The 12,986-nt window shown below is 39.6% G+C and overlaps 1 protein-coding gene across 1 annotated transcript; it reads left to right on the top strand.

Moving 5' to 3' along the window:
* Nucleotides 1-5,060: 5,060 nt before the first annotated feature.
* LOC130852489 (small nuclear ribonucleoprotein E-like) lies at nucleotides 5,061-5,339 on the top strand. The gene has a single exon (XM_057733563.1). It carries the CDS (start codon nucleotides 5,061-5,063, stop codon nucleotides 5,337-5,339), a length of 279 nt encoding a protein of 92 aa, XP_057589546.1.
* The last annotated feature ends 7,647 nt before the right edge of the window (nucleotides 5,340-12,986 follow it).

The raw sequence follows: 12,986 nt of genomic DNA, 5'->3' as shown, positions 1-12,986 counted from the left end.
AGAAAACATGGAAATTTTTCTGACATTGGAAAACATTATGGAAGTTCCTCAAAAAAATAGAACTACCATTATCACCCAGCAATCCCACTTTTCTGATGAATATCCTAAGAAAAACACTACTGTGAAGAGATATCTGTACTCCCACGCTCAATGTAGCATTCCTCACAATAGCCAAGACATGGAAACAACCTAAGCACTCATCAACAGGTGAATGGATACATGTAATACACGCACAGGCACAGGCAGAGGAATGTCATCCAGCCATGAAAAAGAAGGAAATTCTGTCATTTGCAACAATGTGGATGGACCTTAAGGGCATCATGCTGAGTGAAATAAGTCAGAGAAAGACGAATACTGTATGATCTCACTTATTTGTGGAATCTATTATAAAAACATGGAGCTCATAGAAACAGAGTAGAGTGATGGTTTCCAGGGGCTGAGGGGTGGGGAGATGCTGGTGAAAGGGTACAAACTTTCAGTTATAATACAAATAGTTCCAGGGATCTAACATACAGCAAAGTGACTGTAATCAGTATTTGAAAGTTGTGAATGCAGAACTTTAATGTTCTCAGCATAACAAAATGGGAATTATGTGAAGTGAAGGGTATGCTAACTAACCTTATTGTAGTAAACATTTCACAATATATATGTGAATCAAACCATCATATTGTACACCAACTAAAACAATGTTGTGTGTCAAATTGCATCCCAGTAAAACTGGAGTTGGAGAAGGAGTAAGAATCACTGAACTAGAAGTTTAAATGAAACTTTCTACTAAAAATGATAAGACAGATACTTGGGTGAGGTAGAGAAGAGAGAAAAGGGAAGCTGGGATAGAATAAGGACTTAAACATCTGGCTAAAGGGTCTAGATTTAACTTTGTAGGCAATGGGGTATCGTTAATGATTTTGGAGATATTATTAGAACTGAGCACAAGAAAGATTACTCTATTAAGAATATATAAGATGATTTGGAGAGAGAAAAGACTGCAAGTGAAGAAACCAATTAGGACAAGATCTTAGCAGTGCATGACTGAAGTATCAAGGATCATAAGGTTTTTCACCATCAAATAGACAGATATTTTTAAAAAATTGATTATATCTATTTGTGCCAGAGTGTGGGGAATAGGCACTCTCAGATTCTAGTGGTGAAGATGTAAATTGGTATAACCATTTGGGAGGATGATTTAGCCTTATCTATTAAAATTTAAAATCAGCTCACCATCTGGTGCAGAAAATTCCACTTCAAAATATATATATTTTGTTTTGTTTTGTTTTTGCTTCTTTCTTTCCCTTCTTTCCTTCCTTCCTTCTTTCTTTTCTCTTCTTTTTCTTTTTTTTTTTTTTCTTCTTTTTAGTCATGCTTAATTCAGACAGGTAAATTAAGTCAAATAATTCAATCAGATAAAATTCACCTTTTTTAAAGTGTACACAGAGCTCAATGAGTTTTGACATGAGTAACTGCCACCACATTCAAGATATGGAACATTTCTAGTGTCCCAAAAAGTTCCCTTGTGCCAGCCTACAGTCTATCCCCTGCCCCTACCCCAGTCCCTGGCAACCACCTATCTGATTTCTGTTTCTATAGCTCTGCCTTTCCCCGAACTTCATTTAAATGGGATAATACAGTATGTAGCCTTTTGTGTCTGGTTTCTTTTACTTAGCCTAACATCTTGTGATTCATCCAAGTTGTTGCATACTTCAGTAATTTGTCCCTTTCTATTGCTAACTAGTATTCCATTGACTGGCTATACCACAATTTGTTTATCCACTCACCAACTGATGGACAGTTGGGTTGTTTTCAATTTTGTTTTGTTTTGGCTGTTATGAATACAGCTGCTATAAACATTTGCTTCCGGTTTTTGTGTGAGCATGTTTTAATTTCTCTTAGGTAAATACCTAGGATTCGAATTACTAGGTCATGTGGCAAATGTATATTTAACTTTATATGAAACTGCCAAACTGTCTTCCAAAGTGGATATAATACTTTACACGCTCATCATCAGTGTAAGAGTTCTGGTTGTTCCCTGTCCTTATTAGCTCTTGGTTTTATCAGTCATTTTAATTTGAACCATTCAAGTAGGCATGTAGTGATATTTTGTTGCGGTCTTTAATTTGCATTTTCCTGATGACTAATGATGTGGAGCACATTTTTATGTGCTTATTTTCCATTAATATTTCTTTTTTTAATTTTATTTTATTTTATTTATTTATTTTGGCGGCTGTTTAGTCTCCTTTGGGTCTTCGTTGCTGCGCACAGGCTTTCTCTAGTTGCAGCGAGTGGGGGGTACTCTTCCTTGTGGTGCTTGGGCTTCTCATTGCAGTGGCTTCTCTTGTTGCAGGGCACAGGCTCTAGGCGTGCGGGCTTCAGTAGTTGTGGCACACAGGCTTAGTTGCTCCGAGGCATGTGGGATCTTCCTGGACCAGGGATCAAACCCGTGTCCCCTGCATTGGCAGGAAGATTCTTAACCACCAGGAAAGTCCCTCCATTAATATTTCTTTTTTGATAAAGTGCCTGTTTTAATTGTTTACTCATTTTATAATTGCATTGTTTTCTTGTTATCAAGTTGTAAGTATCTTTACATATCCTGGATAAAAATTCTTTTTTGGATAAGTATTTTTGCAAATACTTTCTCCTAGTCCATAGCTTGTCTTTTTCTTCTCTTTTTCTTTTTTTTTTTTTTTCTTCTCCACCCCCCCACCCCCACCCCCCAGGCTGCACCATGGGGCATGCCAGAATCTTAGTTCCCCAGCCAGGGATTGAACCCATGCCCCCTGCAGTGGAAGTGCAAAATCTTAACCACTGGACTGCCAGGAAAGTCCCCATACCTTGTCTTTTAAATTTTTAATAGTATCTTTTGAAAAGCAGAAGTTTTTAACTTTGATGGAGTCTAATTTGCAATTTTTTTTTTTTTTTTTTTTGCTTATGCTTTCTATGTCCTAAGAAAATTTTTGTCTAACTCAAGGTCACAAATATTTTCTCCTATGTTTCCTTCTAGAAATGTAATGTTTTAGCTCTACAACATCTGAGTCGACTTTTATATATTTTGCTAAAGTTTGAAGTTAACTTTTTTTTGCATATGCTGTCCAGTTACTACAGCACCATTTGTTGAAAAGACTTTCCTTTCCCCATTGAATCAGTTTTATACTTTTTCAAAATTTATTACAATGTATATGTGGGTCTATTTTTGGATTTTTTATTCTGTTCCATGTAAGATTTATATATCATATGAGGAAGGGGAGAAAGCAAAATACAGTATAGTGTAATTCCATTAATGAAAAAAAAAGTGTTAATTGGAAATTCACTTTCCCAATGGGAAAAGAAAGAGAATTTGGAGAGGTGTTGAGGACTAAGTATTTGAAGAGGAATGTACACTTTTATGGAGAAGAACGTTCATTTATTACTCTGTATGTTAATACATCTGATTATAATAATATTACAATATTTGAATTTTTAACACAAGCATACAGCTTTTGTATTTAAACTTTTTTTAACTAAAAATTTTGCGGGTTTGAATGGAAGTTAGAAAATGGATGAGACATATCCTGGATGTTAAATCAGCTGATGAAATATGAGGAGAGAAAAGAATAAAAGATGATTCAGAAGTTTTGAGGCCATATGTGCAAGGGTAGATCAAAGGAAGCCAGTGGAGAAGCTCAGGTTGGGGAGGAAGAGTGTTGTGTGCTGAATGCACTGGATGTGAGGAGCTGGGCCAACACCCAGGGATTGATGTTAGCACAAGCGGTGGGTGGTGAAGGTGAGCCTCAGGCTTGGGGGATAACGCAGGTAGGGCTAAAAGTACAGAGATGGGAATCATTTGCACAGAATTATGTGCAAATGTGAGATGTAATGTGAGCTAAAGATGTGACAGCAAATGACTGTGCCTGGGAAGAGAGGGAAGCAGAGAAGAGGGCTGAAGACAGGCCCTTGAGGAAGACCTTCAATTTGGAAAAACTGAAGAGGAGGCAATGAAAAAGGCAGAGAAAGGCTCTGAGAGAAAGCTGAGGAGAACAATGGAAATGTGATGTCACCAAGGGCTTGGAGGGCCGTTTCAGGAGGGAATGGTCAGTGTCAGGGACAACAGGACTGAAAAGATCTCTTTGGACCTGATGATGCAGTCATTAAAAAGAAACTTTCTGCTGAAATGGGGATGGAGAAGGGTAATAACAATGGTGAAAGAATGAGCTGGTTGGGAAATAATGACGGCTACAGAGAATGGTATCCGGCAGGGCTGAGATATGTTTTAGGATAGATAAGCCTGAACATCCCTGTAGCTAGAAGAGAGGATGTCTGATATAGATGGCCAATAAACACATGAAAAGATGTTCAACATCACTAATCATTAGAGAAATGCAGATCAAAAACCACAATGAGGTATTACCTCATACCACTGGTCAGAATGGCCATCATCAAAAAAAATCTAGAAACAGGGACTTCCCTGGTGGCATAGTGGTTAAGAATCCATCTACCAGTGCAGGGGACACGGGTTCAATCCCTGGTCCGGGAAGATCCCACATGCCATGGAGCAACTAAGCCCATGTGCCACAGCTACTGAGCCCATGTGCCGCAACTACGAAGCCCACACACCTAGGGCCCGTGCTCCACAACAAGAGAAGCCACTGGGATGAGAAGCCTGAGCACTGCAACAAAGAGTAGCCCCCGCTCACCACGACTAGAGAAAGCCCGTAAGCAGCAATGAAGACCCAATGCAGCCAATAAATAAATAAATAGAATAAAATTTTTTAAAAATTAAAAAAAAAATTTTTTTTAAGCTTCCCAGGTGATTCTTTAAAAAAGAAAAGAAATCTAGAAACAATAAATGCTGGAGAGGGTGTGGAGAAAAGGGAACCCTCCTGCACTGTTGGTGGGAATGTAAATTGATACAGCCACTATGGAGAACAGTATGGAGGTTCCTTACAAAACTAAAAGTAGAACTACCATATGACCCAGCAATCCCGCTACTGGGCATATACCCTGAGAAAACCATCATTCTAAAAGATACACGTGAGTTGCTTTCTGAGGTAGTATGCAGGTTAATGCGGTCTTTGTGAGCTTCCACCATGGCGTACGGGGGCCAGTGCCAGAAGGTGCAAAAGGTGATGGGGCAGCCCATCAATCTCATCTTCAGATACTTGCAAAATAGGTCTCGGATTCAGATGTGGCTTTATGAGCAAGTGAATATGCAGAGAGAGGGCTGTATCATTGATTTTGATGAGTATATGAACCTCATATTAGATGATGCACAAGAGATTCATTCTAAAACAAAGTCAAGAAAACAACTGGGTCAGATCATACTAAAAGGAGGTGACATTGCTCTGTTCCAAAGTGTCTCCAACTAGAAATGGTCAATGAAGTGAGAAATTGTTGAGAAGGCAATACAGTTTGTTTTTTAGGTGTCCTTTGTTAGAAGTGTATTTCTAAAACATTTATTCATATTGTTTTGCTCATCCTTATGTTATTATCAGATGACAATAAATGCTGTGGGATTGTTTAAAAAAAAAAAAAATACATGTACCACAACATTCATTGCAGTGCTATTTACAATAGCCAGGACATGGAAGCAACCTAAATGTCCATTGAGAGAGGAATAGATAAAGGAGATGTGGCACATATATACAATGGATTATTACTCAGGCATAAAAAGGAATGAAATTGAGTTATCTGTAGTGAGGTGGATGGACCTAGAGTCTGTCATACAGAGTGAAGTAAGTCCAAAAGAGAAAAACAAATACCATATGCTAACGCACATATATGGAATCTAGAAGAGTGGTACTGATGAACCTAGTGGCAGGGCAGGAATCAAGACACAGACATAGAGAACAAACTTGAGGACACAGTGGGGGAAGGGGAGGCTGGGACACAGTGAGAGAGTAGCATTGATATATATATACTATAAAATGTAAAATAGATAGCTAGTGGGAAGCTGCTGCATAGCACAGGGAGATCATCTCAAGGCTTTGTGACGACCTAGAGGGATGGGATAGGGAGGGTGGGAGGGAGACTCAGAGGGAGGGGATATGGGGATATATGTATACATACAGCTGATTCACTTTGTTGTACAGCAGAAACTAACACAGCATTGTAAAGCAATTATACTCCGATAAAGATGTATATAAAAAAAAAAAAGAGGCGGTGTCTGAAGTTAGCGAGAGAATAAAATGCAAGGGAAGGATAATTGATAGAGTAAATTCTCAGAGCTCAGAGGAGGTGGAATTAAGAGCAACATGTAATACTTTTGAAAAGGCAGAGCCAGCAACCCTCTGTCCAGTATCAGCCAGAGTGGCTTGATACAATTACGTTACAGTAACAAGAGGCATTGTTATGCTTCCCTTACAATAACTGTCAGGAAACATAAGACCTGTTTGGGTTATAATGTTAAATGGAGAAAAATGAAATATAAAATGGTTTATGAAATGATATAAAATAACATGTATGACAAAAGGAATTGTGTAATACTTTAAATTGTTGTATTAAGATGATAAGATTATGGGCATTCTGTTCTTTGATGTTGTTATGCTTGTGTTTAAAAAAAAAGTGTTGTCCTCCAAGAAAAGAGAGAAAAGGACAGATGATGATGGGTCAAGATGAAGGGCTTAGGTGTTCTCTAAACTGGTTTCTTCCTCTTCAACACTCTAAGTCTCAGGGTTACCTGGCAGGATTTGGACTATAAATTTTGAATTTAGGGGGAAAATCCAAAAAAGGAAAAGATCAGCGTGACCTATGGTAGGTAGGGAAGGTTTCACAGACCACACAGGGCTTAAGCTGGGTCTCAACAATGAGAACAATGGTAATATTTGTGAAAGGAAAGAGAAGGAAGAAAAGGAGAGAGGCTATTGCAGAGAAAAGAAAGGTAGGAAGACAACAGATAGAAAGGCAAGGTAGAAACTGCAAAGGCAAGAAGGTAGAAAGGAGGAGAATGTGGGTACAGGATGGGACCACTTGCCTAACTGGAGGAAGAGCTATTTAGAGACATTTGGGAAAAGAGCAAATAGGTAAAGTATGGTCAGATTGTAGCAAGCAACGAATTTAGACTTGCCATGATCTAAACCAAATAACTACCTCAATTTACTTCAATCCCTAAGGAATACCTCCTGCCTATCAAAAGGGAAGCCAGTTGAGGGACTTACCTGGTGGCACAGTGGTTAAGAATCCGCCTGCCAATGCAGGGGACATGGATTCAAGCCCTGCTCTGGGAAGATCCCACATGCCTCGGAGCAACTAAGCCCAGGCACCACAACTACTGAGGCTGCTCTCTAGAGCCCATGAGCCACAACTACTGGGCCCATGCACCACAACTACTGAAGCCTGCTCGCCTAAAGCCCATGCTCTGCAACAAGAGAAGCCACCTCACTGAGAAGCCCACGCACCACAACAGAGAGTAGCCCCTGCTCACTGCAACTAGAGAAAGTCCATGCACAGCAATGAAGACCCAATGCAGCAGGGGGAGGAAAAAAAAAAAAAAGGAAGTCAGTGGAAAAACAGAGATCCTCAAAGTGCCCATGACCGAAGGTACAAAGTTTAAAATCAAGATCCCTGTCTTGGATGGATTGGGCTGGAGACGTCGGTCCCTCTTGTACTGTTTGGTCCCCATAATGACAAGTAAGAATGTCCCTAAAGCAGGTTTCCAGGCCTTGCCTCTCTGTTGCAGTTTTCCTTACCTCCTTCTCCCAATCCCCTCCCTGCAACACGGAAGCTGCCACAGATCAACAGGCTCAATCCTCTGCCCACACCCTCCATGGCCGTTTCCCACTGTAGCCCCAAACCCACGGGCAGCTCTCCTAAGATGTGCCAGAAATCCACAGGAGAATCTTGGCGGCAGTTGGTGAAAGCTGTTTTTAGAACACCCTCCTTCTCTGGCATTCTACTAACTCCAACTCACATGTGAGTGGGTTCTGAAACTCCTCGACTCTGGCTCAAGTTCAGAAGGAGAATAATGATGATAACCTAGCTCAGTTCCTTGTTCTGCCATCTGGTCATGAGTGCGGATCAATTACATGAATAAGGGAAGCCAAACCCATGCTGTGGATCTGTCCTAATCTCCCTGCTTTTCTAGAAAACTCTTTCCTCACTCAAATCCTTAAATGAATACCCTTCCTAGGAGAGATCTCTACTCTTGAGCCTCCTGTATTTGTGTCCATCTCTTTCCCACTCATCCATCCCTAATCTCCCCAACCTGGCTTTGTTGCCCTTCCTCTGTGCTCCCACAGCCTCTGGGATACCTCAGTCACTGCACTGACCATGTGGAGTAAACCTTCATGTGTCTGTAAGTTCTTCAAGGGCAGAGACCTTCTTGTTTTCACCTCTTTATTCCCGGGTGCCTAGTGCAATGCTTGGCAGGTTGTAGGGCTCAAATAATACTTGGAGGTACAAGAACTAAGTACCAAGCCAGTCTCTTCCCTCACCTCACCTCACCCCTCCTTGCCCCCATTAACAATTAACCTAATTAATTAATTAGGGGAACATGAGTGTGCCCATAGTCCTTTGGTACCAGGGCCAGAAGAATGTACCATGGCATCTACTTACCCATCCTTACACTGACAGAGTAACTTTTCTGACTTCAAAGTATGTCAAGAAGTGGCTGGATTCCTGTGCTATGCACTGTGAACCACCAAGCAGAGACTGCTTAAAAAACAGAAAAGGTCACTTCAGACATGACATTGTGCAGAGTTTGGCATGCTATAGTAATTAGTATCAGCAAACGTTTATTAAATTTAGTGAATAACCTTAAAGGCTCTTCACGGAAAAAGAGAAAGAACACAATCTCTGCCCTTTAGGAAATGACACTCTCCAAACAATAAAACATGCTTACAAAATTTGAATTTTTTGGCTTTGGATGAAAACCGTGAGAAGCTGGACGATAAAATTATCTGCCCACAAACAGTCCTGTGTGGAGCTCATTCACCATTTAAAAAAACAAATTAAGAAATCTCTAGACCAGCGCTGTCCAGAAGAACGTTATGCAATGATGGAACTGGTCTGTAAATCTGCACTGTTCACCAAAGTAGCTGCTATGAGCATTCAAAGCGTGAGTGAGGAGCTGAATTTTTAATGTTATTTAAATTTAATGAATTTAAAGTTAGATATCTGTATGTGGCTAGTGGTCACCGTGTTGGACAGAACAGAACGACCATGAAAAAAAGTACAATGACTGCCATGTGGTACACTAAGTACAGAAGCTGCCAATTTATAACTCATTATTCAGGTTCATTAATAAATCCTGGACTTGGTTCATGATGGGCACTTGATATCTATGGCAAACACCACCTTCTGTACGAGCTTCCTCATCTGCAAAATGGGAATAATCATAGTAGTAACTACCCCATACCACCCTCAACACTGTGTGCCTCTAACCTCCTGAGAATCAACTTGAAATTCCAGGCTTGGATGTGAAGGGCTGTCTGCCTGAGACTCAGGCCAGAGTGGAACTCAGCCACCATCACCCATGACCACAAAAGATGCTGAAGTGAGTCCCATGTGCAAAACGGATTAGCCATCAGGTGAATAAGAAATAAAAGACGTCTGGACTTCCCAGGTGGCGCACTAGTTAAGAATCCACCTGCCACCATCCAAAAACGACAGAATACACGTTCTTCTCAAGTGCACACGGAACATTTTCCAGGATAGATCACATCTTGGGTCACAAATCAAACCTCAGCAAATTCAAGAAAATTGAAATCATATCAAGCATCTTCTCAGACCACAACGCCATGAGACTAGATATCAATTACAGGAAAAAAACTGCAAAAAATACAAACACATGGAGGCTAAACAATTCACTATTAAACAACCAAGGAATCACTACAGAAATCAAAGAGGAAATCAAAAAGTATCTAGAAACAAATGACAACGAAAACACAACAACCCAAAACCTATGGGATGCAGCAAAAGCAGTTCTAAGGGGGAAGTTTATAGCAATACAGTCCTACCTTAAGAAACAAGAAAATGATCGAATAAACAACCTAACCTTACACCTAAAACAACTAGAGAAAGAAGAACAAAGAAACCCCAAAATGAGCAGAAGGAAAGAAATTGTGAAGATCAGAGCAGAAATAAATGAAAAAGAAAGGAAAGAAACCATAAGAAAAATAAATAAAACTAAAAGCTGGTTCTTTGAGAAGATTAACAAAATTGATAAACCATTAGCCAGACTCATCAAGAAAAAAAGGGAGAAGATGCAAATCAACAGAATTAGAAATGAAAAAGGAGAAGTCACAACGGACACCTCAGAAATACAAAACATCATGAGAGACTACTACAAGCAACTATATGCCAATCAATTGGATAACCTGGAAGAAATGGATACATTCTTAGAAAAATACAATCTTCCAAGACTGAACCAGGAAGAAATAGAAACCATGAACAGACCAATCACAAGTACAGAAATTGAGGCAGTGATTAAAAATCTCCCAACACACAAAAGCCCAGGACCAGATGGATTCACAGGCGAATTCTATCAAACATTTCGAGAAGAGTTAACACCTATCCTTCTCAAACTCTTCCAAAATATTGCAGAAGGCGGAGCACTCCCAAACTCATTCTACGAGGCTACCATCACTCTGATACCAAAACCAGGCAAAGATGTCACAAAAAAAGAAAACTACAGACCAATATCACTGATGAATATAGATGCAAAAATCCTCAACAAAATACTAGCTAACAGACTGCAACAGCACATTAAAAAAATCATACACCACGATCAAGTGGGGTTTATCCCTGGGATGCAAGGATTCTTCAATATACGCAAATCAATCAACGTGATACATCATATCAACAAATTGAAGGATACAAACCATATGATCATTTCAATAGATGCAGAAAAAGCTTTTGACAAAGTTCAACATCCATTTATGATAAAAGCTCTCCAGAAAATGGGCATAGAAGGAAATTACCTCAACATCATAAAAGCCATATATGACAAACCAAAAGCCAACATTGTTCTCAATGGAGAAAAACTGGAAGAATTCCCTCTAAGAACAGGAACAAGACAAGGGTGTCCACTCTCACCACTGTTATTCAACATAGTTTTGGAAGTGTTAGCCACAGCAATCAGAGAAGAAAAAGAAATTAAAGGAATCCAAATTGGAAAAGAAGAAGTAAAATTATCACTCTTTGCAGATGACATGATACTATATATAGAAAACCCTAAAGACTCTACCAGAAAACTGCTAGCACTCATTGATGAGTTTAGTAAAGTAGCAGGATACAAAATTAATGCACAGAAATCTCTTGCATTCCTATACACTAACAACGGAAGAGCAGAAAGAGAAATTAAGGAAACTCTCCCATTCACCATTGCAACCAAAAGAATAAAATACCTAGGAATAAACCTGCCTAAGGAGGCAAAAGATCTGTATGCAGAAAACTTTAAGACATTGATGAAAGAAATCAAAGATGACATAAACAGATGGAGGGATATACCATGTTCCTGGATTGGAAGAATCAACATCGTGAAAATGACTGTACTACCCAAAGCAGTTTACAGATTTAATGCAATCCCGATCAGATTACCAATGGCATTTTGCACAGAACTAGAGCAAGAAATCTTACGATTTGTATGGAAACGCAAAAGACCCCGAATAGCCAAAGCAATCTTGAGAAGGAAAAATGGAGTTGGTGGAATCAGGCTTCCTGACTTCAAACTCTACTACAAGGCCATAGTGATCAAGACAGTATGGTACTGGCACAAAAATAGAAAGGAAGATCAATGGAACAGAATAGAGAACTCAGAAGTAAGCCCAAACACATATGGGCACCTTATCTTTGACAAAGGAGGCACGAGTATACAATGGAAAAAAGACAGCCTCTTCAATAAGTGGTGCTGGGAAAATTGGACAGCAACATGCAAAAGAATGAAATTAGAACACTTCCTAACACCATACACAAAAATAAACTCCAAATGGATTAAAGACCTACATGTAAGGCCAGACACTATCAAACTCCTAGAGGAAAACATAGGCAGAACACTCTTTGACATACATCAAAGCAACATCCTTTTTGACCCACCTCCTAGAATCATGGAAATAAAATCAAGAATAAACGAATGGGACCTCATGAAACTTAAAAGCTTTTGCACAGCAAAAGAAACCATAAACAAGACTAAAAGGCAACCCTCAGAATGGGAAAAAATAATTGCCTATGAAACAACGGACAAAGGATTAACCTCCAAAATATACAAGCAGTTCATGCAGCTTCATACCAAAAAAGCAAATAACCCAATCCACAAATGGGCAGAAGACCTAAATAGACATTTCTCCAAAGAAGACATACAGATGGCCAACAAACACATGAAAAGATGCTCCACATCACTCATCATCAGAGAAATGCAAGTCAAAGCCACAATGAGGTATCACCTCACACCAGTCAGAATGGCCATCATCACAAAGTCTGGAAACAACAAATGTTGGAGAGGGTGTGGAGAAAAGGGAACTCTCCTGCACTGTTGGTGGGACTGTAAGTTGGTACAGCCACTATGGAAAACAATTTGGAGGTTCCTTAAAAAACTACAAATAGAACTACCATATGATCCAGTCATCCCACTCCTGGGCATATACCCAAAGAAAACCATAATCCCAAAAGAAACTTGTACCATCATGTTTATTGCAGCACTCTTTACAATAGCCAGGACATGGAAGCAACCTAAATGCCCATCAACAAATGAATGGATACAGAAGATGTGGCATATATATACAATGGAATATTACTCAGCTATAAAAAGGGATGAGATGGAGCTATATGTAATGAGGTGGATAGAACTACAATCTGTCATACAGAGTGAAGTAAGTCAGAAAGAGAAAGACAAATATTGTATGCTAACTCACATATACGGAATCTAAAAATGGTACTGATGAACTCAGTGACAAGAACAGGGAAGCAGATACAGAGAATGGACTGGAGAACTCGAGGTATGGGAGGGGGTGGGGGGTGAAGGGGAAACTGAGAAGAAGCGGGAGAGTAGTACAGACATATATATACTACCAACTGTAAAA

This window comes from Hippopotamus amphibius, chromosome 4 (genome assembly GCF_030028045.1).
Source record: "Hippopotamus amphibius kiboko isolate mHipAmp2 chromosome 4, mHipAmp2.hap2, whole genome shotgun sequence".
Classification (NCBI taxonomy): Eukaryota; Metazoa; Chordata; class Mammalia; order Artiodactyla; family Hippopotamidae; genus Hippopotamus; species Hippopotamus amphibius.
The sequence above is the reverse complement of the archived record's forward strand: the minus strand, read 5'-3'. Positions and strand labels throughout refer to the sequence as shown.

Bases quoted from the DNA above. Each gene is read 5' to 3' on its own strand.
- LOC130852489 (XM_057733563.1), top strand. From the start codon at position 5,061: ATGGCGTACGGGGGCCAGTGCCAGAAGGTGCAAAAGGTGATGGGGCAG.